At 32.0% G+C, this 27,362-nt stretch overlaps 4 protein-coding genes and 1 non-coding gene across 7 annotated transcripts; all 5 read right to left on the reverse strand.

The window, feature by feature from the left end:
* Positions 1 to 1,020, reverse strand: LOC126680392 (protein CYSTEINE-RICH TRANSMEMBRANE MODULE 9-like). Of its 2 annotated transcripts, none has more exons than XR_007641130.2 (3): positions 915 to 1,020; positions 339 to 459; positions 1 to 231 (listed from the first exon to the last, which is right to left on the reverse strand). XR_007641130.2 is itself a non-coding variant. In XM_050375520.2 (3 exons), the coding sequence occupies exons 1-3, from the start codon at positions 641 to 643 to the stop codon at positions 135 to 137; spliced, it is 249 nt and encodes an 82-aa protein (XP_050231477.1). In that variant the 5' UTR covers positions 644 to 908; the 3' UTR covers positions 1 to 134. The 2 variants fall into 2 exon arrangements, 1 of the variants encoding a protein (XP_050231477.1); XM_050375520.2 differs by lacking the exon at positions 915 to 1,020 and adding an exon at positions 613 to 908.
* Positions 1,021 to 3,551: 2,531 nt separating this feature from the next.
* LOC126682480 (protein CYSTEINE-RICH TRANSMEMBRANE MODULE 6-like) lies at positions 3,552 to 4,318 on the reverse strand. The gene is made up of 3 exons (XM_050378195.2): positions 4,160 to 4,318; positions 3,864 to 4,011; positions 3,552 to 3,731 (listed from the first exon to the last, which is right to left on the reverse strand). The coding sequence occupies exons 1-3, from the start codon at positions 4,191 to 4,193 to the stop codon at positions 3,686 to 3,688; spliced, it is 228 nt and encodes a 75-aa protein (XP_050234152.1). The 5' UTR covers positions 4,194 to 4,318; the 3' UTR covers positions 3,552 to 3,685.
* A 2,454-nt stretch (positions 4,319 to 6,772) lies between these two features.
* On the reverse strand, positions 6,773 to 9,153 carry LOC126682908 (trihelix transcription factor ASIL2). Its single transcript, XM_050378677.2, has 2 exons — positions 8,289 to 9,153; positions 6,773 to 7,446 (listed from the first exon to the last, which is right to left on the reverse strand). Exons 1-2 carry the CDS (start codon positions 8,958 to 8,960, stop codon positions 7,015 to 7,017), a joined length of 1,104 nt encoding a protein of 367 aa, XP_050234634.1. The 5' UTR covers positions 8,961 to 9,153; the 3' UTR covers positions 6,773 to 7,014.
* A 2,118-nt stretch (positions 9,154 to 11,271) lies between these two features.
* On the reverse strand, positions 11,272 to 11,345 carry TRNAN-GUU (transfer RNA asparagine (anticodon GUU)). Its single transcript has one exon. It is a non-coding gene; the product is annotated as a tRNA-Asn (tRNA).
* A 4,330-nt stretch (positions 11,346 to 15,675) lies between these two features.
* Positions 15,676 to 18,705, reverse strand: LOC126683002 (U-box domain-containing protein 4). 2 transcript variants are annotated; one of them, XM_050378812.2, is made up of 2 exons: positions 17,639 to 18,705; positions 15,676 to 15,879 (listed from the first exon to the last, which is right to left on the reverse strand). In XM_050378812.2, the coding sequence occupies exons 1-2, from the start codon at positions 18,483 to 18,485 to the stop codon at positions 15,818 to 15,820; spliced, it is 909 nt and encodes a 302-aa protein (XP_050234769.1). In that variant the 5' UTR covers positions 18,486 to 18,705; the 3' UTR covers positions 15,676 to 15,817. The 2 variants fall into 2 exon arrangements, with proteins under 2 accessions (XP_050234769.1, XP_050234768.1); XM_050378811.2 differs by lacking the exon at positions 15,676 to 15,879 and having other exon boundaries at positions 17,256 to 18,705.
* Positions 18,706 to 27,362: the final 8,657 nt, after the last annotated feature.

Genomic DNA, 27,362 nt, shown 5'->3' on the forward strand with positions numbered 1-27,362 from the left:
GCCTCAGCCTATAAAGTTGGGTCAGCCCCTAAACACGAAAAAACATCTAATAAAAAAACAAAAACTATCAATTAAGATAAAAAAAAACATATAACTAATGACATAAAAAAAAGCTCGAAAAAATATATGAACAATCACTCCTTTCTTTTGTTCTTCTCCTCTATCATAGTTAAAAGGAAAAAAAAGAAAAATAAGAAAAAGAGAAGGCAGCAGAAACACATCCCAGCACACCTGTATCATATACACAAGACAAAATTAAAAGTAATGATCATTTAAAAACTTTGATTTAATAAACTAATCCAAATTAGCGAATCAAAAAGAAAAATTGTTAAACTTACAATCCTTTGCAAAGTCCTCCTCTTTGTTTAGTTTCGACTGGAGCAGAGGGTTGATTTTGTACGTTACATTCAGTTTCTGGACCATTTTTCATCGGGTAACCAACCGGAGGTGGAGATACAGCTGATCAAGAACGGCCCATCAATTTACATCTTAAATTATAAATTGCATAAATTTACTGAATTATTTTAGGACTTAAATGCAAATAAAATCATAAGGTATAGCATGTTTTGTAATTTCAATAAAATTGCAATTGAGAAATAGAAAGTTAAGTACCTGGAGATTGTTGATGGTTATAGTGACTCATTTTAATTTAAAAATGTAGAAATTTGAAAACAAAACTTTGGGAAGTGATACAATTGGAAAGCTAAATTTAGATAGTTTTTAAAGTTTGTCATTAAAATGAAAAAAAAAATGTAAATATATAGAGATAGATGGAGCATATGAAAGCAGGTGTAAAATTGTTGTAATAAATAAAAATGAATTAAAATTTGAAAATACTTTCCTTAACGAGGACTGCGTTTGATTTCATGCATACGTGTTTTCGAGTCTAAATTTTTGATTGGATGAATGCATACCGAATCAAAGACTTCGTCTTCTTTATTTTTCTTACTTTGATTTCCTTTTCGCATTTCAATTTTGCAAAAATGGAGAGTAGGAGAACAGAAGGTCTCTTTGCTTTATCATTTCTACGCACTGCAAAAAAGGTGAGCTAAGGGGACTAAAGTTGGGGAGCATAATATTTAAATGGTCCCTAAAAAGTTAATGTTCGAAAAATGGGGACTACTAAAAAACTTGTCCCAAATTCTTCTATTTTAAAATTATTGGGGATGAAATTTATCCAATAAACAAAGAACTTAAAAAAAGTGTATGAATACAAACCTTCAGAGAAAACCAGCGGCAATTAGTTTTTTTTTAGAGTAAAATTATACCATACACGTATTTTAAGAAAATAATAACACTGAGCATGTATAGATAATGTTTTTCACAAACTATACGCGTAAAAAATTTAATTTTGCAAAAACAAATTCCTATAAAAACTCATTAATTTATGGAAACTCATTAATTTAAGAAATTTAATAGTCGACTCAGTAATTTAAGAAATTTTTCCAGAATTTTCAAATATCTTTTATTTATTTTTTTCTATAAAAACTAGTATTATTCTATATTTCTTCTGATGAATAGTACTCCCTCCGATTCATAATATTTGTCGTATTTGGTTTTTACACCAGAACTAAAACAATAATTAATATGTATTAATTTGTAAATATTTTTACTAAGTTGATCCTACATTAAAACTTGTTTACATTTATAACTATTGTTTTTATTTGTTTATTATATTTTTTTAATAAATTAATGAGGGACAAATATGAAAAATAACATTCAATACTCTCTTGATTTGCCAAAGTGACAAATATTATGGACAATTTTTTTTTTCTCAAATATGACAAATATTAAGGATCCGAGGTAGTGGTATTCTATATTTATTGTATGTAAGAACGAATAATTCTAATCTAGTAATACATTTGAAAATTATAAGTCCAACTAATTCTTTTTTATAATTTTATCACAATTTTTCAATCTGGTATTTGCATCTGAGGTGGCTATCTGTCATTGGACATAATAAAATGACATGCTTTACGCTCAGAGGTGTAAACAGGCCAAGTCAAGCTCGAGCTCGAGGGTATTATACAGGCTCGAGCTCAATCAAATTTAATCTTAAGTTTGAGCTCGAACTCAAGTATATTATACAGGCTCGAACTCAATGAGGCTTAAATTCTTAAATTCAAGCTCTAACTCAAATAATATTCGAGCTACTCGAGTTCAAGCTCAACTTGAGATTAATGAAAATAAAAATAATCATTGAAAAAACATATTTGATGTATTTTTTTTTATTTTAAAAATATATAATTTAATAAATTTATATGAACATACTTAAATTTAAAGGTATAAAAGTTAATATAATAAAAACAATTTTATTTTTTTATTATAAGAGGCTCATTTAGGCTTGTAAAACTCACAAGTCTCAAAAATTGATACTCGAACTCAGTTCACAATTTTCGAGCCAATCTCAAAAGAAAATTAGTCGATTTTGATAACTCACGAGTGTCGCTCAACTGGTCTATGCCCCAAATAATACTCTGTTAGTCATGAAAAACACTAAAATTTGAAATGATGAATTGATGATATAATTGAAAAAAAAAAACTTGGTTTGATAAATATTTAATATGTAATTACTATTTCAAACAATATTTAAAGTCTAACTATATATATTATATAATAAATCCAACTTAATTAAAAAAATCATTTTTTAATACTGTTCTCTTAAGCAAAACATTGATTTCAATAATTGTAAGAAAAATTAAACTTAAACAGGTATGTATATGTTCTTATTTTACTTACTTTGATTTCCTTTTCGCATTTCAATTTTACAAATAGAATCTAATTCTGCCCCATAATTTAATTAAATTGTCAAATTATGTAAAAGATAGTAATTCTTGCGGAGACTCGACCACAGTCAAATAGAATCTAACCATGCAGCACTTGTTGTTCTATTGTCTAATGTTATAGTTACCTTCAATTTTAGGGTGAGGACACATCTAACTAGGAAGATGAGAAATTTGATGAACATAAACGGAGTTTGCTTTCTTCACTGATAATTTATAAAACAGAGTTTAGAATGCTTGTTGGACGTTGGTTGTCCGATGAGCATTCTAATGATAAAATTAATTTAAATTTTACGGATAGTTTAAGAGTTTGTAAAATAATAATTCAAATTTCCATCCCTCTCCTATTTGAAAATCAAACTATATGATTTTTTATTTTTGTTCTGTTAACAACTTATGAGTTCATTATATTTGTTATGTGTCATCCATTTAAATGGATTTGTGAAAATGAAAGAAATTTTAAAATTAAGGGGATCCACTGACTTCTTTTTTATTTCAGAAAAATTTATGTACTCTTTTGCATCTTTTCTTTATTTTTAATTTTCTGAACAAAAACTGTGAATCAAAACAAGTCGGTTTTAATAATTTATTAAATCATAAACCGGCGATTCCAAACTGAAACGCCCATTTATGAATTGTGGCCACTTTTTGATGAAGTTGTATTTAAAAAAGTCAAGTTCAATTATGCTTGAACTTCGGTTTATATTTAAAAGTTTAATTTTGTTGGACACGGTATAAATCTGTCAAAACGCAGTAGAAACAAAAAAATTACAACATATAACACGAGAAAATGTATTATTGTGCTTAGAAAAGAATAAAACTACAAAAAAATATCAATAAAAAGAAAAAAGAAAAACATAACACAAGCTCAAAATAAAAAAATATGAACAATCACTAAGTCCTCAAAAGCAAGCATCCAAGAGGCAGCAGCAACACATACCAGCACACCTGTATCATATACACAAAACAAAATTAAATTAATATCCATTTAGAATATAAATAAAAACTTTAATATATATATATATATATAATAAATTAATTAAAATTTGGAGAATTAAGAAGAAAAATAGTTAAACTTACAATCCTTTACAACATCCGCCTCTTTGTGTAGTTTCTAATGGAGCAGAGGGTTGATTATGTGGGTTATACCCGGTTTCCGGACCGTTTTTCATCGGGTAACCGACGGGAGGTGGAGCGACGAATTGAACTTTCGGTGGATGATTTACAGCTGATCAAGAACAGACCATAAATTTACAACTTAAATTGCATGAACTTAATGAATCAGTAAAAAGGACTTAAATGCAAATAAAATCATAAGGTATAGCATGTTTTGTAATTTCAATAAAATTGCAATTGAGAAACAGAAAGTTAAGTACCTGGAGATTGTTGTTGGTTATAGTAGTGACTCATTTTCTGGACAAAATTGAATGATAATGTAGAAACTTGAAGAAAAGATTGAGAAGAAAACTTTGGGGAGTAATAGAATTGGAAAGGTTTAGATAGGTTTAAGAATTTAGTGATTAAAATGGGAAAAATATGTAAATATATAGAGATAGATGGGAGCAGATGAAAACAGGTGAAGAGTTGTTGTAATAAATAATAATGAATCAGAGTTTGAAAATACTTTCCTTAATGTCTGCTACTTCTGATTTCATGCATTTTCTATTACGCGTTTACGTATCTATATTTCTTTATATATACCAAATCAGAAACTTCCTGGTCTTAATTGTAATTTCATCCTTTTCGCGTTTCAATTTTGCAAAATTGGGAAGTACGACTGAAGGTCTCTTTACTTCTAGATTTTTATTATTTCTATGTTCAAATATTAATCTAAACCGTATTTATGTGAAATGGCCAAATGCGACAAATATTATGGATCGGAGGGAGTATATATTAATTTAATACTATCATGTATGGAGTATTTTTTATTTATTACATCAATTAAGCCTAACTAAATGAACAATTAATAATTTTTGGTTAATCAAACAAAATTTTTTTGATATAAATATTTGGATATGGGTTGATTTTGGATTTTACTAAATTAAACTGAACTAAACTGATTCATATTCGTCCTTATTTTTGACTCGTTAATTTAAAGAAATTAATTAGGATCAAAATACGACACCATAATATATATTGTCGGTCACTTTTTTTAAAATCCATAGTAATTTTTTTTGAAAAGTTATTCGGTGTTGTAAATTGTGAAGATTAATAGTTCATATTTTTAAATTGTTAATTAATATTGAAAATTCATTCTAAAAATGTTAAATGCGTTAAATGTGATGATTTATTTTGTAATTATTTTTTTATTTAATGATTGAAATATGTGATTCACACTTTGTTGATAAAATTCAATATGCATTTACTATTTCATAAAATATTTGAAATATAAATATTCAATAATAAACCCAACTTATATAAAAAAAATACAGTTCCCTTATTTTAAAATCTGGAATAATTGTTCTCTTAAGCAAAACATTGAGTTCAATGGTAAGAAAAATTAAATAAATATGTATTGGAATTTGAAAGAGATGCATGTTCTTATTTTATTCAGAAATGATAAAAGTCTAAAGTCACTTTTGGATAACCATAATTCAATTCAACTGTCAAATTATATAACAGACTAACAGTTAAATTCTCTTGGAAACTCGACAATAGTCAAATATTTACAAATAGAATCTAATCAGCATTGTTCAAGTTGTTCTATTGTTTAATAAAACAATACTCTATAATATATACAATACCTTTTCTAGGTAACACTAATTTTCACATCATTTTGCTGTATGGTTTCATATGCCGACACATAACCAATTAGTTTTTTATTTTCATTTCCAGATTACAGTTTTTGTGTCATAGTTACATTTTAAATAAAAGGTATAAAAAAGTTCTCGTAATTTCTTCAAAAGGACATATTAACTCTCAAACTTTTTTAGGCACAACGTTACCCCTAGTAGTTTTTATATTGAACAATTAAACCCTTTAGGTAAACTCAACTAAATTTGGCATATGTGATAAATAAACCCTCTAGACAAGAATTTGGGTGAACTCAACTAAATTTGGCTATGTGATAAATAATTACAATTTTTAGAAAAAGTCAAGAACAGTAATGGAGCTCAATTACATCTTATTGGAACTGGTCAGCCACTGAAGATCTGCAGAAACGCAAAGCAAACTTCAAGTGACAACTGCAAATTGACAAAACAAGAAAAATTATGGGAATGATATTATTAATTGATGATTATTAATTAGAGACAAAAAAAACATAAAAGAAAATTAATTATAATGCCGACAAACTCAATCTTTTCAAATGGCTATGGTTCTGCTTATATTTGGACTCAGTTTGATGTTCTTGTTTCTTCATCGGTGGTAGTGGTGCCACTGCAACGTAAGCTTCTTGTTTGACATCTGCCAAAATCTCAATATATTAAATTGGTGAATGAGTTTAATGGCAATTTGAATTAATTTAATGTTTACTGGTTATTAGCAGTGATTACTGATTAGGTAGTAAAATTAATATTAGTAGTTAGCTACCTTCAATTGGAAGACCAGGTCTCTCTTACCACTAGAGAGACAGAGTCTTTCTCATTTCATGCATATATATATATCAACTCTGTTTCAGCATTCTGATTTTTTTTTGAAGGACAGCATTCTGAATTTAAAGGCTAGTTTTTACTTCAAATTATGTACTTATCCCAAAATTCTTCGTATGATAGAAATGTTTTTATTTAGCTTTGTTTAGATTTTGCCTCCTCCCTTGTATCAAAAAAATAATAATAGTTGTAATTCAATTTGAAAATGTTTTTATCTTTTAATTGTCCCTTTTATAACTAAAAAAGTCAAGTTTATTTTAATTTTTTTCGACAATTATTTCTCTAATAAAATTAAAATTGACCCCTCGAGTTTCCAAATAAGATGCACAAAATGAGCCAAACAAAAAACAATATTCCCTGGAAAATTTATTTTCCTAATTTACTTTGTTTGAACCAATCAAAACCTTACAAGGTGGTTTCATAAATTTTATATCAAATCTTCAAAATCAATACTTGTATTGTTCATGAAAAGAAACACAATACAATGAGGCAAGGATGTTATTATTATTATTATTATTATTATTATTATTATTATTATTATTATTATATATCTGCAATTATTAATTAATCAGCCTATTACAAGTTAATTAAATCTCCCTCCCCCATTTTCCATTTTCCATAATTTATAATCATAATTATAATTAGCTTCTTCCAATTCTTAAGGAAGAATCAACATCACTAGGTTTAGCAACTCCAGCAAAAAGCTTAGCAATTTCCAACTGAGTATTAGCAATAATTTCAGTTCTTTTCAAATCCATTTCACCTCTTTTAGCCTCAGCTTCAATTCTCATTTTCTCAACTTGTCTCATAGTCTCCATTCTTGCTTCTTCTGATCTTACAACAACTTCTGCTAGCCATCTCATACTATCCGCAATCTCCCATTCTTGATCTCTTCTTCTCGCTCTTTTCTTTTTCGGATTCTCCGGTTTCATCTTCGTCTTTTTTCCCTTTAGTACTTTCTCCTTTTCGCTGTACAATGCCGGTGTGCTACTGTCTGTCTCCATCCCCATATCGACGTTCTTGTCGTCCGAGACGTGCTCCAATAATTTGGTGTTGGTACCAACTCCATCTTCCTAATAACATCAAACAATGTTCATCATATCATCATATTCATTGCAGCAATTGAACGTGTGTGCACATCTAGGAGCTATTAATCCTCAAAAAAATTCGACATCATATGATATTATGATTATATGATACAATACAATGCAATGTGGAAAATAAAATTCATGTTATATAGATATCAATCCGTTTAATATTTAAGGTCAAACAAATCTTTAAATCTAAATTTTTGCTTCTTTTATCAATAATGGTCAAACTTTTTAATTATCCCATTTCATATCGAAATGTTTGTTGTAATTGTGTTCATCTTTGAATTTGAACTTATTTTTCTTTATATGCATGTATTGCTCAATTAGCAAAAAATGTTATTATTTTATTATTTAGCCAGTCTGTGCGGTCTTTAAAGTTGTTACTTGTTAGATTGAAATAAGATGTGACATGCCACGAAAGCAAAATTAAATCTTCAATTGAAAATGAACATAATTATAAGAAATCTCTCGATTTGGAACATAATTGTATGCATTAAAAATTTAATTATAATTAACAAAGGCCCCATTTGATTTTAATAAATAATTTATTTTAATTTGAGATAAAAAAAAATATAAAAGCTACCTATCAATTTAATAAGATCACATATTATTTCATGACCTTGCTATCAGACAATCATGTAAGTCCAATAAATCTCAATTATATAAGACAAGTAACCAACTAAACAATAGACTGACCAACAATAATTATTTGTTTCAAGAAATAGAAATAAAGTCTGTTCTAAAAATGAATATCAATTGGTCAATAAAAGAATCAAAACAAAAGCTATTAATTAATCAATTATTCTTCATCAGTCATCACTAACCTTAATGGTCCCCTTCTCAACACCATTGGACCCATACGAGTTCTGTGCTGTCACAACCGTCACAGGAGCAACGATCGCCGGTGGAGGAGGAAGAGGAGGAGGAGCTAAAGACACCACCGGCTGTTGCTGTGGCACAATATAACACGGCTCTGCCACCACCATCACGGGAAGATTATTCATATTGGTTACTGGTAGTGGCGGTGGTGGTGGGGTTTGCTGGTGGTTTATTGATGGTACCACGGTGGTAGCAGCACCAGAACCGCCACTTCCACGTAACAAAAGATCAAGACGTGGATATAACGGCCAAGAAGAGACATCAGAAGCAGCAGACTCCGATCTATACCGTTTCTTCATGGACTCAATCTTGTTCTTGCACTGAGTCTGAGTCTTAGGCGATTTAGAACAACTCGAACGTGACGAAACATACTGAGCAACGTCTTCCCAATCATGACCCTTAAGTTTAGCTCGGTTTCTCAGCACCCATTTACTTTCGTAAGCTTCAAGTAAACAAGAAACCGCCCCTTCGCTCCACTCATCTCTTTTAAGCCGATCTCCGCTGCCAAAACCACCGCCATTAGCACCCACTGGCTGTTTTCTTGATCCTTCTTCTTTGACGGAGTGAACAACCGGCGGGAGGAGAGGTTGGTTTTCTTGATTGGTTTCTCTATCCATGTCTAGACATTTTGATTAGCTTTTGTTAGCTGCCAGCATTTTTACAAAGGAATTCAAGAAAAGGAGAGAGAAAAAGAGACCACTAGCATTAGTGGAGAAAAAAAAGGGGTATAGTATAGAAGTAGTGGCCAACCAAATCAAAGAGACTAGCTAGAGAGTGAAGTGAACCACTAGCATTTGAAAAGTGAGAAAAGGGGTGATGGTTTGAGCAATAATCCAATTAAGTGGTTCACTTTTGTCAAATGTGTTAATCATACTAACCCTTAAATGTACGGGTAAGCATTCGGTACGTTCGGTTAAAAACGAGTAAAATTGATTGAATGTTTAAATATAAAATTGTCCGAATATAAATTCTTAATTAATATTAAGCCTGACCGGAAAAAAAAAATCAATCCTTATATAAATGACACCTTACTTCATATTGGGATGGTCGTTCAAACAAATTTACATTCTTTAAAATAGTTATAACAATTTTCTTTAAAGTGGGATATAGGCGGAAAGTAAGGGAAAAAGTTATTAGGAATTTATAAAAATTTCAAAATCAAACTGATTGATTAGGTCAGTAATTTGGTCGGTTCGGCTAAAACTAAAAAATAAAATAAAAAATTTCAAATTATTTTTTAAAAGTTGGTTAGGTGTGTACATAAGAATGTCTATAGGAGTTGATAGAGAAATAAATAGATATGAATTAATGTGTAGTTTGGAAATAGAAATTAGGTTAAGAATTTGGCAGTTAGCGTAGAAAAGAAGCGAACCAAGAAATGCATAGGATCGGAGAGTTTGGGTGGAGGATGGTGGTGGGACAGTCACGTGGGCGTGTCACCCACTCTTTACATATATCCAATCACCGTAGCAGCAGCAGCAGCAGCACCATCTTCACCACTCACATAATTTCTCCACCACTATATAATATATATGCTACGGTCACTTGACCCTCTCATATGGAGTACTTTTTATTTCATCTTTTTCTCTCCTTTTCACCTTTGTTTTTTCCCTTTTCCTAATTCATTACACCATTACAATATTATAAATATGGGTCTTTATAAAAATATTATGCCTTTTTCATTAGCTTTTTTCATCGGTCATTAGTCTGACCAAAAATCGAACCAGATTAAAAAACTGAATCAAACCGAACCGAACTTCGTTGTTTGATTTTGTTTTTTGGTAAATGATTTGTTTCGGTTTCTATTTTAGATAAAATTTGGTGCTCGGTGTTCGATTTGGTTTAGATGTTTAGAAACCGAAAAACCGAATAAATCAAACTTTAATATAAAATATAAATTTTTTAAAAAAATAATATACATATATATTTATATGTTTTTTATCTTTATATTTCAATTAGTATTGATATATGAATTAATAATTGTTATTTAAATATATGTGAAAGTTTATTAGACTCTAATTATTTAATATTTAAATTAATTTTAATATAAAAAATAAAAAAAAATCAAATCCGGTTTTAAACGAACCGAACCGTACTAAACTAAAATTTCCAATTCGGTACGGTTCAGCTTTTTGTCTTCAAAATAAAAATTGTTTGGTTCGGTTCGAAAAATTTTCAAACCAAAAAAACTAAAAGATTCCAACCCAACCAATCAAACCGAACCATTGCTCAGCTCTATTAGTGACAAATCATATTGTAGTAGTGGCATTCAGGACGAAATCAGGCTCTAGTCCAGACTGTAATTAAAAATTACATTTTTTTAAAAAAAATGTTAATTTTGTAATAGAATTAAGATGGGATGAAAATTAAAATTCAAACTGCCAGTAGAATAATGATAAGTTAACATTTAGCTTGAATTGGAAAAATATTTAATTTTTCCACTGGCAGCATTATGGGATTGATTAAGTGGTTATCAATTTTTTTTTCTTAATTAAGATTTGCATATATTGTCAAATTTCCATGACTGAACCGTAAACTGCCTAAAGTGAGTCATTGTTTGTTGTTAGTTAATTATATTAAAAAAAATTAATAAACTAAATTTCAGTTTAATTTTTAAATTATTTTTCACATAAACAAAAATTTACATTAATTTTTTATAAATTCAATGATTTGATGAATTTAATTTATTTGTTAAGTGGTTATTAATACTTTAAAATTTTAAATTTCTTTTTTGAAAATAACATTTTTACTTTTATTCTTTTTACTTTCAATAAGAGAAGTTGAAAAAATAAAAAATCATTACAGTAATTTTTTTAAAATTAGATTTGTTAAGATGTTATAATATCTCATAAAAATTTAAAAAATGTCCTAAAATTAAGTATACATGCAAAAAGACCAAAAAAAACAAAATGATTAGAAACCTTGAAACGCTAGAAGGAGGGGTTGAACCTCCGACCTTGTGGTTAACAGCCACACGCTCTAACCAACTGAGCTATTCCAGCTTGTTGATTGCTTATTGAAATATAAAATAGAATATACCAAGTAAATTGTGACAATATTATCCGTCATAAGCAGATAACCAATTACCAACTGACTCTCTGTACCTATTAAATCCCAAAGAAATTTTAATTGACAGTTTTCAATAATATTTTTTATATATTCATTGCGTATATATATATATCATTTGTTTCGCTAATAAAACTTTAACAAGTATTTTACTATTTTAATTTTTTTTTGAAGGGTATCTTTATAATTAAGACAACCTTGTACATAAAAAATTACTTTAGATCAGAAAGCAAAAACACTTTGGAACTAATTATTTTCAAAAAGAAAAGGACTAATTTGTTTAAGCAATTCCATCTGGTTGTACTTTTCTTAAAATTTCAGCAATTCTCTCTTTAATTTTTACTTTGGTTATTATGGATTTAAACAACAATAGAGAAATTAGTAAAAAAGTTGGGTAACTAATAAAGTTTACAAAGCTTTGAAAAATCTATGACAGCCATCTAGAAAGTTGACATAAATCGGTATTGAAATAACAAAAGGTTATAGAAACTTTATAATAGGAATCGAGAAAAAATAAACTAAAATGCATAAAATGTTATAAGCAAGCGTTTGAAAAGTAGTTGGCAAAGATAAAAAAAAAGCTTAATAATCGAAAAATACTTTATTTTTTTGACTTTTTTCATTTAGGCTCTCGAACTTTTAAAATCGTCAACTTTAACCAATTTTTTAATTTTCAGTTTTAGTTCTAGCCATTGGATTAAATTAGAGTGGAAGAAAGTACAAATATGTAGGGTGTACATTTGGTTAAACCGAACCGACCGAATTTTTTGTCTTTTTGAAAACCGAACTGAACGAATATTTTGAGGGAAAATAATTTTTCAAACTGAATATGTCGGTTCGGTTGATTTTTTGGTTCGGTTCAGTTTACGTCCAAAACTAACTGAATTTTTTTTAAGCTCCAAACTAAATTGAACCGAGCAACCGAAATTATTCTATAATTTCAAACCGAATCAAACCAAATTTGTCGATTCGATTTCAGTTCAATTTCTGGCAGTTTTTGCACACCGCTACAAATATTCCCTTAACGTTTAAAATTCTCGATGGTAGAATAACAAATTGAAACAAAATGAAGCAATATGAAGGACAAATTTAAACCTTTTTCTCACTTTAATTTGAGCAAATGTCTACAATTAAAGCTGCAAATCGAGAAATTGGTTAAAATTGATGGTTTTGAAAGTCTAGATCATAAACAAAAAGAGTAAAAAAAATGATATCTTTTTAGATAATTAAGCCAAAATATGAAATTCATTGGATTTAAACGACATTTCAAGATAATGATATACGTCCTCTTAGGGTTTAAGCTTCCACGCAGAACTAAAATCGAATTATTTTATTTTATTTTTTAGTCGAGCCGGGCGAACTATTTAAAAATAGATTTAACCCAAATTTAAAAAATGAAAAACCGAACTGATTGTATAGTCAAGTAATAGATTAAATTGATAAAAATATAGAGAATAATAGTTAAAAATAAATAAGATATAAAAATATTTGGTTAATTTGATCAGTAAATTTTTAAAAACTCTTAACCGTAACTGAATCAAAATCTTTCATTAACCAAAGTGAACCGAAATAGGTTGGTTAAACTGGTTTTGAGTCTTTTGACAGACGAAGTATAACGGTAGCTAGCAAGTATTGGAGAAGGTTTAGTGGTTGACAATTGTGGGATCTGACTATGCATTCATCGAATAAATTCCTAGCAAGCATAATTCATCACCGTTTCCACTACCTTATATAATGTAATAACTTATCTAATTCTCGAATGGACATTTCGAATATGAATTTCACACTTTTGAGACTTTAATTCACACAAAAGCAAATTATTCATTTCAAATGTGTCTACAACTAGTTTAACACATGATCATAGATGAACATAGATGTTGCATTGATACCTCAAATTGAGGAAATTTTCACTAATGATACCCGAATTTTACTTGCTCTCTACTATATAATGGGGTATTTAAATTATATTAATTAATTAAAAAACTATAATTTCGTTGTGGCAAATTAGTTTACATGAATGAATAGTTATTTTTACCAAAATATACTGATCTGACAATCACGTGAATGTCTATCTTATATAATTCTTTTTAATATGCCTTTTATAGTTTAGAAGAAAATGATGATGACATGTAGCAATTGTATGGCATTCATGCTGGATCTTATATGACGCCACGTGAAATTTTGTGTGATGTGTGTTTAGTAAAATTGAAAAATATCATATATATTGATATGACTATAACACTTGTTCATTTTGATAATAATAAAAAAAATTAATATAAAATATCTCGTGTAAAATCTTATATGACGTGTATTTATCACATTAGAAAAGAAGAAAGTTAAAATACTGTGATGAAATTTTTCTCTCAAACTGAAATGAATTATAGAATGTAAAACAGAGTTTATGTGGGAAATTAGAAATAGAATGTGGTGGAGTGTGTGTATTAAATTTTGATGGGCAAGTCAATATGGTAAAATTGTTTCTTATCTTCTTATTGCACTTGCAACCTTTTTAATGCTTTGATGAAAACAATTCTGTTTTGGGCAATACTGAAAATGATTTCCCACCTATTAGACAAATAAATTTATAGCAATTTCGTAAAATATTACCAATTTACCATTAATCGCTGCTTCCATATTTACCTCAATACGCCAAAAAAACAAACTAAATGAGGTATAAAAACAGAAAAATGAGAATAAGGACTCAAAAGGAAAAACTTTTTTTCTTTCAAGGCCTTGTATTGTGCTTACCAGCTACAAAATTGTCCCACTAAAATAAATCATAAACTAAATCTAAATTAGGATTGCTACTGCTTAATGATTTAGACAGTTACGGTTCACAGAGTTTGAAATGAAATTATGTGTTGGACCCAAAGCATAATCTTTATGCATCCGAAAGCAACATAGTGGCCACTATTTCTTACAGAAATGTATTGTATGACTGTCGTGTTATCTGTCAGTCGTTTAGTTCGGTAGTGTTCAATCTTATTAGACGTAATGGTAATTGGGAGGCTCACTCTTTGGCCAAACAATCCCTTAGTGATATTTAGTCTGGTTGTAACCTTCTAGCCCATATTGAGTGGTTAGAATAGTCGGCTTTTTCTCAATGAAATCTTATCTTTCGACAAAAAAAAAACTAGCGTATTCACTATTCGTGAATAGCCGAACTAACCAATCGAACTAAACCAAAATATTTAATTCAGTTTAACTTTCGGTTAATTTAGTTTCATTATGATTAATAATTTGAAACTTTTTGATTAATTTGGTAGAATTCATTTAAATAATTGAACCGACCGAATTAACTAAATTATATATATGATATTGTTGTTTTAGTTTTTTTTTTGTAGAATTTAAAAATCAATTTACCATCTATATATATAATTAAAAATTAACACCAATTATTTCTATTTATCTAATAATTAATATTAATGAAATTCAATTATTCGGTTAACTGAAATAGCCAATCGAACCAAATAATTATTTTAATTCAATTATAATTTAATTATATTTATTGTGGTTTCAGTTATGGTTATTTCAATGCGGATCAGTGGCTAAACTGATAAAATGCACAACCCTGCTTTAAGGTAGCCAAGACTAAAGACCATGAACGCTTTCTGACAAAAACCGAAACATCGGACCGGTCTGTTTTACAAAATAGAGAGCATAGAAGATAGTGGGTAATTGATTCTAGGGGTCACTGTACTTTTCAAGAATTGCAAAATGGTGACCAAACATCAAAACGTAACAAATTGGTTACTAAACTTTCAAATATATGATTTTGGAAGGTTTTTTAGTGTTTTACGGTCAAATTATACATACGTAGTAATCAAATCTTGATTATTTATAACAAATAATATTTTTTTTAGGGATTAACAAATAATATCTTATATTTCATATATACACTCAATCAACAAAAAATCGACTTGAAATAATTTTCTTCGGTAACCAAAAATCCTTCTATCTTAACATAACCAAATAGTATAGTAACTAAAATGTTACGTTTTGAAATTCGGTCACCATTTTGCAACTTTTTAAAAGTACAGTGACCTCCAAAATCAATTACCCGAAGATAGTAGAATCAAGTTTGCATAGAGAAGTGCAAAGAAATTGAACCAAATTCAGTTTGATTCCATTTGACATTATAACAAAATTCAAATTTTCAACTCAGCTTGATTTCGAACATAAAACAACTTCAGTTAGATTTTAACACAGAATTTTTTTTTTATTTTTTTTTTAGAATAGATTTTAACACAGATTGAACAAAAAGAATCAAACTAAAACGAACTAAAAAACCAATTAACTGGTTCAAATCAGTTCGTGATTATTTTTATTTTATTATAAATTCAGTTTGGTTTAAGAAAAAAATCAAAATTTCAATTTGGTTCAAACCGAATGCACACTCCTCTCCACATCAAATAAGGTACCTTTTTGAGAGCAACTCACTATTTGCAGGTAGCTGAAGCCAAGCTGGAACTGCACAACATTACATGCATTAACCGCACACAAAAAAGACGATAATTATGATTACATCAAAATATATCACTTCTACAAGACTCGCTCTGTTCTATTTATCTTTAGCATCAGTTGTCAAATGATTCAACATCAAAGACAGAATCAAGATTAGGGTGGCCGTACATTCCGATGACAATTCAATTTGCAATCCACAGATTCAACCATTTCCATGACAGTAAAAATAACCTAAAATTCTGATTTCTTAATTTGAATAATGCAATACACTACACTTTGATAAATATTCAGTATTTTCACAGACTTGCAAAATAAAACAGAAAGCACCAACTCAGGAAGAATCAAATTGGGAATTAAAAGGGGAAATTTTGAAAAAGAAAAACACTTTTGAGTTTGACGATTACTTGTCATTTAAATGCAATTACTCGTCGTGGAACAACGAGCAAGCTGCAAATCTATCAAACCTGAATACCTAATCAGCTATGACTATACTGAAAGTTCTCAAGTCCACTTATGTTTTAAAGCTACTATAGACAAGATCATCACATAAAACCAAATTATTTGGAACACAGCAAAACAAGAGAAGGATAGAATCCGACATAGAAGCCATAAGATTCCTTACAGTTAATGTCAAATTATACTCGCTCATAAAGTCATAATACCCCGCTTACTGAATCCATTGTTTACCCGATTTAGCCCTCACAGATCTCATATTGAAATTGTTTTATGGTTCAATAGTATAAATGGCTCTAAGATCCAAAAAGACAACGTGTGGAACAAAACAGAGTAGCCATAGAAAAAATAGTAAAGTTTCAGCAGAAAGCTTGTAGGATTATCATCCACTTGGTCAGTGCACCAGCATATCCTTAATTCCTTAAGATTAGATACAAAATGAACCGCCTTTTAGCACCATAAAAGAAGTGCATCATTCTAGGAATTGGTCAGAAAATTTTCTACTGCTCGTACAAATCCAGCATAAAGAAGTGCATCATTCTATGCAAGAAATTTCCCTAAGACCAAATTCGACAATCTTTAACAGGTAGTGATTGTCGACAAAAACAATTATGGACATTTGAAAAAACCACAAAAACATCACCCAAATTGCAGTCAAATGATTTCACCATACATACAGGACTCAACCGGTCAAATGGTTTACCACCCTGAAAGTTGTAATGGATCAGTAGAATCAGGCATGTTAAGAATAGCACAAAAAATCCCAACATTATCAAAACTCGGATGCAAGAAGAGCTGAAACAGGTCAAGACCTGGATCGATACAAATGAGAACTGAATATCACAATGCATTAAGTTCTGATCCTAGGACCCCAAGCGCTTGAATTTCTTTATCTATTATCTAATAAGCATAGGTCGAAAATAAACACATAACGAAATAAGGTAATTCTTATTAAAAAGTCAAATGATTTCTCACATAATAAGACCTAAGAGCAAGAGACAACAAGATGATCACACCATTAGAATGATTCATCAATAATCATATTATCCTAATGTTTGCAATATATTTCAAGAATTGTTATTACTTATTAGTAACACATTATGAATCCCTATTTCTCTATAATCATACAATTTACACAAAACAAATGTACAAAAACAAAACCCTAACAACAACAACAAAATCAAATATTTAACTAACAAATAAACTTATGTAGAATTTTCAAACTGAGCATCATTATAATAACTATTATGAAAACTTTCATTACTAAATTCACCTTCAATAACTTTCAGCAAAGCAACACCCTTAATTTTACCTTTACTGCCGCCATTCTCCGCCACATCCTTAATCCCTTCCACAACAACCGCCGCCATATCCCGAACATCCGCCGCAACATGCTCCCCTCCACATCTAACCAAATTCAACAAAGCCGACACTGCATTCTCCTTAATTCTCGGACTACAACCCGTCGCCAAATCTAATAAATCAATCAAAATTCCGATCCCGGAGAATCTCGCAAACTCCGCCTCACTCTCCTCACACCCCGCAATTTGCGCTATAACCGCCGTCGCGTCCTCCACTATCCCAACCCTACCGTCTTTCAACACCAGAGAAAAAAGCGGCGCTACCGCTCCGAGATCGATCAACGTTGATCTGTTCAACGGATATAAGGCGATTCCGAACATCGCTTTCAACGCGTCTTTAACCGATCGCGGCGGCGAATTAGGAGATTTTATTATGTCAATTAAGGAATACACAATCTCACGTTTCGATCCGATGATCGGGCGGTAGGAATCAACGACTAGAAGCGAATGCAACGTGGCGGCGGCTGATTGGACGGCGAGAGGAGACGTGGTGGAGGAATGGTGTGAGAGCGAGTGTGCTAGAGCGTCGAGAAGGCCGCGCGTGGACATGAGAGCTTCGCGTGAGGAGAGCGTGAGGTTGAGGAGAGTGGCGGCGGCGTTTTCTTGGGAGGAGTGTGAGGAGGAGTAGAGTGTTTCGGCTAAGTATGGGATTGCACCGGCTTCGGCGATTATCGGACGGCTGTCCGGATCTTGTTTGGTTGTTAAACGGAGCTCCGATAAGGCTTCGGATCGGGTTTGTTCGGAAACGGAGCTTAGCTTGGATACTAAAGAGCGCGCTGTTCTCTGTTTTACATCCATTGAATTCAATTGGTGCGATTTTGAAATCTGTTTGTGAATTCTGCAAATTAGGGTTTGGTTGAGTAGTTTTAGATAAGATTTGAAAGGGAAAGAAGAGCAGAAATGGTGGAAAAATCTGGGTTTTTTAATTAACACAGATTTGACTTTGAAAGCTTCGGTTTTATTATTATTTTCTTCACCAAAATGGAATCAAAGTGGTAACTGTGGCTTTCACACTGACTGTTTTCGTAAATTAAAGGGCAAAAAAATATCCTTTTATAGTTTCTTCAAAAATATATAAAAGTTTTTAAATTAATTTTAGGCACAATTAACTTTTTTTAATTTTAAAATAGAATAAATAATTCTTTTATTCCAACACGGTTAGAAACATTACTTAATTGCTGACATGTCTCTCATAACTATATAAAAAAAATTCAAAAATAATTTTAATTTTAAATTTTTTATCAAAAATTTGAGATACTAAGGGTCTAGTTGGATCAATGTTAATAAATTCATTTCGTTTCGTTTTATTTCTAGATGAATTTTATTTGAAATGGATTTTTTGTGTTTGCTTTTCCAAATTTTAAATATGAATTTAATTTTAAATAAAATAAAATAAATTAAATAGAGTATAAATATAAATTTAAATTGTGAAAATTCATTTGAACCAAACAAACCCTTAAATGTCCGAAAAATAACTTAATAGGGTTTAAATGCTCTTTTCAAAAAAAATAGAGGACTTTTTTTGCATAACATGGAGAGTTTAAATGGTCCAAAAAAGACTTAAAAAGCTTATGTGACCATTTGTTATTCATAAGAGTAATTTAGGCAAAAGGTAAAAAAAATATAATAGTTTATATTTAACTGTTTTTGAAAATAATTAAGCCACTTTATTTTTAAAAGAGAACAATTGAACCCTCTAAAATTTTAAAATTCACACAAATAAATCCATCCTTTAAATATGGAAGTTAACAAAGTTAGATTTATTAAAAAAATATTCAAAAATATCCTTAATGTATTTATATTATTTTTCAAACGAAAGGTTAAAATAAAATATAGGAACCTTTTTGTATTTTAACCATTAAACCCTAAAATCATTAAATCTCATTCTTCAGTTGCTGCTCTTCTCTGCTTCTCCACCAGTGCACCATCTTCCCCATCTTCTCCACGTCGTCACTGTCACATTGCTACTGCAACAGCTCTGGCGGACAAAAACACATATAGCACGTGTTGTTCTTTCAACAAGTTTTTAGGATGAACAGATGGAGATTTTATATGAAAGGTGGTGATTTAAAAAAAAATAAAAAATGGTGATTTTATATTACACTTTTTAAAAAACGTGATTGAAATAAAAAAATGTATAATTCTATATGAAATTAGCCTAATAAAAATGACATTTATTTTGTGTTGAAATATAAAGTAATTAATTTATTTGAAAATAAATATAAATAGATAGGTTATTAGATTTTAAATTTTAAATTTGTTAATCTAAAATAGAATGTGACTTATAATTTGAGACGTCGAAAAAAATAAAATAGCTTATCAATTTAGGACGGGAGAAGTAATTTTTATTTATTATAATTAGAGAATTTAAGTTCTTTTAGAAAAGAAAAATAAAATTGAAGTTTATTATTACTATGCCAGCAGAGAAGAAATTTTAAATATCAAAGGTGAAAATTCTTCTAAACTTCGATTTCAAATCTGCTTTGGAAATTTCTTATCAAATTATTGACATTCTTATCTATATATTTGCATAAAGTAATTAGATACTTGCTTAATTTTTTTATTTTTTTTAAAGAGAGAGTTGGTTTATTAATCTAAAGAAAAAATAACAAAGAATTAGGCATATTGAGTTTTTTTTTAAACAGAGACATATTTTATTAAAATACAACATAAATCAATTGAAAAACAAATAAAAATAATATAAAACCGACTCCATCAGAGATAAGAAGAGATAAGAAGTAGAGTCCCAAGGGATCTGCCCATTGAAAAGGATTTTCTAGTACTCGCCAAGTAAAAACCGGGCCCCACTGGGCTCGGCAAGGGTCCAATAGGGCTCGAAAAGGCCCTCATAGGACTTGGCCAGAATACACTCCGAATAAACAACATAAATCATATAAAATCTTATCTTTTCCGAATGCGGACTATTTATCCGTATGCAACTCTGCATATATTTAAAAGGTTATAGCATCATTGAGAAGGATCTTGAACCATTTCCTTACTCAAATTTAAACTACATCAACTGTAATATAAGAGTCTTAATCCTACTTGAATATGAGAATTTTAATATTACTTGAACATTACTAGGTGCATCTTCACCCTACTACTATAAAATGAGGTATGTTTTAACAACACAATCATTACAAGATTTTAAGCTAAAAACTGACCTAAGTTTTAGTGTGCTTGTCAAACAACAATCGTTCGATCAGCGTTTTAATTTCTGTTTTGTAAATTAACTCATCGAGAAGGCCGACTCCATTAGTTGATAACATAAACAAAGTAATTGAAAAATCAAACTTTATTCAGGACATAGATGACAAGTCTTTTTATTTTGCACCGTAAGATGGCAATACAATGGTGATAAGGAATATTTGATAATCTAATTAGGAAAAGAGTCCCCCTAGAGTCAATAATAACACTTAATGTTCAATATTCTTATTAATGGCACTTTTGATTTTTTTTTTAATATATTAACTGCATTCTTAATACACGTGCTTCATTTTATAACGTCGTATATTTAGGAGTGAGTGAAGTATCTTTTATGGTTAACAACTCTCTAAATTGAAACGACAGTTGTACTAAATGATAATACATCCCGTGATGATTGTTTTTGTGATTTATCTTATAACGTTTTTCAATATGATTCTTGGATTCTCCGTCCATTCTTTCTCTTTAGCCTTTAAAACCTTAATTTTTTTAGTGTTTTGTATGGACATATAAATAAATGCAAAAGTTTTCAAAAAAAAAAAAAAAAAATGCAAAATCTATTTGTGTAAGGGATAATCAAAAAAAATCCAAGCCAAATCTTCTTTTTTTTGTTCCATCTTTACTGCCATTTATGCATTTTTGATGTTTTGATTTATTTAAAAAATTTGTTCCTTTTTGATAAAAAAAAAAAATTGTTCCTTCATTTTCTTTGCATTTCTAGTCTCATTTTGCCTTTTTGTTACCTCTAGAGAAATTTATAGGACCCAAGGTAGATAAATCAATATCTGTTTTTACTTACTTTTTTATTTACTCTTAGAGGAAAGATTTAGATATGTATGTACTATATGCTAGTGACAAGGCTGACCTATCTATTTTGTTTTCTTTTTAAAAATAATTACAAACACTCTTTCTTTCATTTTATCATTCTTATTAATAGGAAAGGATGCAAAAAAATCCTAATATATAACATGCTTGTAAATTATAAACACTTCATATATTTCTATTTACACTGGTCCAAAATATTACTGTGTGCGTGGATCATGAGCTGAGTTGAGCTTATTTGGGCATGAGGCCCGTTCACCAAAGTAGATTACAATTTCTATTATTTAGTTCTTATTTATTTAGAGTTTTAGTCATATTATAGGTCTTCCTATTTTAGGAGGTTGTCCCTATAAATAGTTAATTTTTCATTTAATAAAGGTGACACGTCAATTATCAAACAAACCAAGTTCAGACTTTTTATCTTAATCTCCGAATTAAATTTATCTTAGGAGTAGATTTGACATTAATTTTGCTTGAGTTTTTTAGCCTCCGAATTAATACTTGTAACTTGACACTGATCCTATTTGAACCTAGATTCTCGGATTAATACCTACTTGCGAGTAAATCCAGTCTGAACTTTAGGTTCCGGATTGACTTATACCTGGACGTGATTCTTGGGTTACCCCTGGTGACTCGTGAATTATAACTTGTGACTTTTCAATCGAACTTAAGCACAACCAATTAAAGTATCAAACCTAAACGGAACCTACCTACAAATTCAAAGATTCGAGCTTGGAATTATTTTCACGCAAACATCTTTTGGCGACTCCACTGGGACATCAGTTTATAGTTAGCACAAAAATCGGTGACTTAAAAGACGATCAAAGGTATACCTGATCAATAAGCCGTTCATTAGCCGAAAGGAAGAAAATACTTTTTGACGGCATTGACCCGAACATTGAAGAGATTATGGCTAAGGATAAGAACGTACCACCATCAAACAAAAATATCGGGGGGTTAAGTTCCTCTAATCCTCTAAGCAAGGACTCGTCTCACGGGTTTGAGGACGATTCGGCCGATTATGTGAGGGACCTACCTCCAACTCGGCCATCTCTCTCTCTTGTCGATTTTACTCAGTTGAGGAATGAGATTGCCTCAGAAAATCGGCTAATGTTCGATGGAGTCATGAATCAAGTAGGGGTGACCTTAAAAAACTTGATGACTGACCACTCCATTGTTCAAAAAGAGATCAGGGAGAGCGTGGCTAAAATGGATAACTCCATTGATACCTTAGCCAAATTACTGACCGGGCAACACATCGCCGAGACAGCCAACAAAAGGGTTGATATCGGCGGAACCCCAGCTCGGATCGGCCATCGGGTAGGAGCCGATCAAGCTCCACAACATAACCGAACCAGCTTGCAGTATGGGACGGTCAGGATTTTAAACAGGTACGAGCCGAAGTCAAGTGCTGTAGGAGAATTTCCAGCCCATAGGCCAGGAAAGGAAGTAGTAACCGAGCCTCTTATCAACTTACAACAAAATCCACAACAAAATCCAACTCAAGAATCTTTCACGGGAGTGGAAGAAATGTCGAACCGAGATGAAGTTGGGGACTATGATCGTTCTAGGTTAGCTGATGAGCTAGAGAAGTTGGGAGTTGATGTACGACCTATACAAAGGCCGTCATATGTGAAGCCATATGTGGATTGGATTGACAAGTTGTACCCTTTTCCAAGAGGATATAAGGTACCTGAGTTCAGCTTGTTTTCTGGCGAGGAGAAGAGCCAGTCAATTGTAGAGCATGTGGCAAGGTTCTCAGCTCAATGCCAATAAGCTGGGACACATGATTTTTGGAAGCTGAGGTTATTTGCGAGTTCACTAACAAAAATGACTTTCACATGGTACTCCCATTTAACACCGAACTCAGTCGGCTCTTGGAAAGACTTGGTGAATAAATTTCATGAGGAATTTTATAGAGCACCGCCTGATGTTACTTTAGCCAACTTAGTTCGAAATTCACAGTTACCTAGTGAGACTGCTGAAAAGTACATAGCAAGGTTAAGAAACCTGAGAACTCGTTGCATGACATCTATTGCCGAGTCAGACTGTGTACTTATGGTAGTAAAGGGAATGAATTTTGCTATGAGAGAGCACTTTGAGGGACACCGATTCAGAGATTTGTTCGAGGTTACAAATAGTGTAATGAGCTACGAGAGGTTGCTAAAAGAAAAAGAACAAATGAGAGGTGCCTCAAAGGGAACTTATTATCGAGACCAACTAGATATAGCTGTGGTAAGTGACGAAAGTGATAGTAACGAGGAGTCTGATGAAGAAATTAATCTGGCCAAATTTTTGGGCAAAAAGCCTCAAGAGTGTGTAGCATTGAGGAAGCCTGGCTTTTCGAAGAAAAGTAAGAATTCGGCTATACAGAAAGATTATACTTTTGATCTCACCAAGGCAGATGACATTTTTGATGCTTTGCTAAAAGATGGTCAAATTGTCTTAGGTGAGGGGCATGTGATTTCACATGCTGACTAGAGAGCAGTCGAGATTACTGCAAATATCACAATTCATGGAGGCGTAGTATGAACAATTGTGTCAATTTCAGAAACGTGATACAGAAGGCTATAACCGAAGGAAAATTGTTGTTTCCAAGCAAGAAGGAGGCCGAAGCTAAATGCATTACCATAGGCATGGTTCGGCCAAACTTGGATGGAATGTTAGGAAGAGGTCAGGTGATGGAAATATGGAATCCAAAAAGACCAAGGCACCAGGTAGAGAATGAAGCTCATGGGAGGAGTAATGACCCAGTGGAAAGGGGTCGAAATCAAACACCTGAAGTAACTTGCCCTGCGTGTAAAACCTATTTTACAGTAGGTCACCCTCGAGAAGATGCAAAAACATTTAAGCCTAGGTCACCTACCAGAGAATGGCAAAAACATTAACCTAGGCGAGAGGTTGGAACTACTGTTTTAGGAGAATTTTTCGGCCAACAGAAGATCAGCCTCGAATGAGTAAAACTCAAAAGAGTAGAATGCAAAGGCTGAGACAAAGAATCTCGGTAGCTGGTCGATACACCAAAAGCAGAGAGTAAGAAACCGGTGGTGGAAGTCACATCAGTTCGAAGGCGTTTGGTGTTCCCAGGCGAACCTATCAAGCAACCAAACCGACTGGTATCAGTAAAAGCTGATAGGTCGCGATCACCACCTAAGAAGGTACGCAAGATCTGGGTTGAGAAGAAGAGAGAGGTGACAAAAGTTGAGGATGATCAGGTGAAACAAAACCAGGTTGAAAAGGAGGCACCGCTCCCTAATGTTGAAGTGATAGATAAAATTTAATATAAAGATGTAGTGGTCTCTAATAACAATGGGCAATTAAAGGCTAAAAGTTACGAGTGAGGTTAATGTGGTTACACTGCCCGATTCTTTTCGCAATAAGCCTGGCCAGAAATGCATGCTAGATGGTGATGTAGTGATGCCTGATGATGAAGAATCAGGAAGCTCAGATGTGGTGTCACTTAGTAAACCGCCAACTCGAATGACAAGACATATTCGACCATTATATATTAAGGCTGATATTAACAAAGTACCGGTCAATCGGATCTTGATCGATAATAGAGCAAGGGTAAACATTATACCTGCCCGTATGTTGAAGAAGCTCGGAGTTGAACGAGATCATTTGGAACCTACTGATGTCTACATGACTGACTTTGCTGGCGGAGAGATTCCAGCTGAAGGGTACATCACCCTAAAGGTGAAAGTAGGCCGAGTAGATACTGAAGAAGATTTCTTTGTTGTTAATGCAAGAAGTGGCTACAACATCTTACTCGGCCGTGACTGGATACATTCAAACATGTGCATACCATCCACTATGCATCAAATGTTAATAATATGGCATGACGATGGTGTGGCAGAGGTAGTACAAGGTGATCCAAACCCTTTTGGGGAGGATAGTAACATGCTTGAAGCTCTGCTGTACGATGGGCAAATCAAAGATATTCAGTCACTTAGCTCATAGAACCGCAATACTTCGCGACTCGTAGTCACCGCAGATCGGCCAATAGCAGTAACCCTTGGGGGCAAAGGCCGATCCACTATACTTTAAAAGTCTGATGATCAGTAAACATCAAGAGATTAGGAGTAAGGTTAGGGACCTAGAGGGTAATAGCATGGTGCTTTCAGCTGAGTGCATATATGAGGATCAAGAACAAGATCCAACCAACTTGTTGAAAGTAACTGACTTGCGAGTAACCTCAGGAAAATTGGAGGATGGCTTTGCTCGGGTGCAAGATGAGCTCAGATCACGATATGTAATTTGGGAACCTGGTGGTCTAGATCGGCACTTAAGTGTGCATTTTCAAAATTTGAACTTAACTTCGCCCAGGGATGAGTACCATATGCCGATCGCCGACATGCGAGTAGAAGGTGTGGCTGGACATACATCCTTAACGTCTTTGGATGCACTCATGGTACAAATCAAGTACCGATTGCAAAAGAGGACGTCTTCAAGATGGCTTTCCGTTTGTTCTGGACCGATTGGCGCTTATAAGTACGTAGTGATACCATTCAGACTTAAGCGAACATCTGGCCGATCGACGGGTAATTTCTTAGGTTTCTTGGTTCACCATCGGGGGGAGGAAATGGATAAGAAGAAGGCGAAAGCAATAATAAATATTGAACCACCTAAGACCAAGAAACAACTCTAGTTCGGATAAGTTGGCCGAATTTCTAAAGTTTTTGAACTTAAATACCCTTGTTTCGAAAGTTCCAGAAAAGAAAAGTTAAGTATCAAAGCCCACAAGATAATGTCAAACTAGACTATGCTAAAAAGATCGTTGATCAGCTTCCACTTTTCGGCGTACTCCTTGCAAGCTTCATCATACTGAGGTTGTTTGGTAGTGAGTTCGTTCTTGAGGATGGATCACCGTTTTTTCGGAGGTACACCTTTAGCCAAGCCAACTCCAAACCTTTCTTGGAGAGGGTTCAGCAATTTCACCCTTACAAATATCAATCTTGGGGGCAAGGTGAAATTCGACACTTGGGTGAAGTTTGACACTTAGGTGAAATACCAATCTTGGGGGCAAGGTCCTTCCCTTCATTACTCAAATTTTGGACTTGCTCATCTAGGAGGGTGGGTCTCTTCAAGCTTCTTGTCTTCATACTTGCGCCAAATATGACTTGCCGAAACAACAAAGTTTTTTACCTAGAGTAGGTCGGCATGTTTTTGCGTACCTAAGGTTAAATGTTTGGCACTTAGGTGAAATTCATTCCTAAGATTAAAATTTTGATACTTAGGAGAAATTCGACGCTAAGGTTAAAAGTTCGACACTTGGTGAAATATGGCACTTGGGTGAAGTTTGGCTTTTAGGTGAAATTTGTACCTTAAAATTTTGACGCCTAAGTGAAATTTGGCGTTTTGGTGAAGTTTGGCAATTAGGTGAAGTTTGATGCTGATGAGAAATTCCACAGCCTAAGGGTGTAATTTTGCAACCTAAGAATTAGCACATAGGTAAAATTTCGCAAGAAAAAAGGCTCGACCTAGGGGTGGTTTGGCCATTAGAGGTTCGACCAAATGGAGGTTTGGCCATGAGAGGTTCAACCAACATCATGAAGTTCGACACTTGTGAAAAATTCGACGCTTAAGTGAAGTTTGGAACCTAGGTGAAATTTGATATTTAGGTGAAGTTTGTCACTTAGGTGAAATTCG

The sequence above is a fragment of the Mercurialis annua genome, linkage group LG5, assembly GCF_937616625.2.
Source record: "Mercurialis annua linkage group LG5, ddMerAnnu1.2, whole genome shotgun sequence".
Taxonomy (NCBI): Eukaryota; Viridiplantae; Streptophyta; class Magnoliopsida; order Malpighiales; family Euphorbiaceae; genus Mercurialis; species Mercurialis annua.

Excerpts from the sequence above, each read along its gene's own strand:
- LOC126682908 (XM_050378677.2), bottom strand. The coding sequence starts at position 8,960 with ATGGATAGAGAAACCAATCAAGAAAACCAACCTCTCCTCCCGCCGGTT. Across the intron at positions 7,447-8,288 it reads TTGAGAAGGGGACCATTAAG|GAAGATGGAGTTGGTACCAA; the intron begins GTTAGTGATGAC and ends TGATGTTATTAG.
- LOC126682480 (XM_050378195.2), bottom strand. The coding sequence starts at position 4,193 with ATGAGTCACTACTATAACCAACAACAATCTCCAG. Across the intron at positions 4,012-4,159 it reads TAACCAACAACAATCTCCAG|CTGTAAATCATCCACCGAAA; the intron begins GTACTTAACTTT and ends GTTCTTGATCAG. Across the intron at positions 3,732-3,863 it reads GGCGGATGTTGTAAAGGATT|GTGTGCTGGTATGTGTTGCT; the intron begins GTAAGTTTAACT and ends TATATGATACAG.
- LOC126680392 (XM_050375520.2), bottom strand. The coding sequence starts at position 643 with ATGAGTCACTATAACCATCAACAATCTCCAG. Across the intron at positions 460-612 it reads TAACCATCAACAATCTCCAG|CTGTATCTCCACCTCCGGTT; the intron begins GTACTTAACTTT and ends GTTCTTGATCAG. Across the intron at positions 232-338 it reads GGAGGACTTTGCAAAGGATT|GTGTGCTGGGATGTGTTTCT; the intron begins GTAAGTTTAACA and ends TATATGATACAG.
- LOC126683002 (XM_050378811.2), bottom strand. The coding sequence starts at position 18,485 with ATGGATGTAAAACAGAGAACAGCGCGCTCTTTAGTATCCAAGCTAAGC.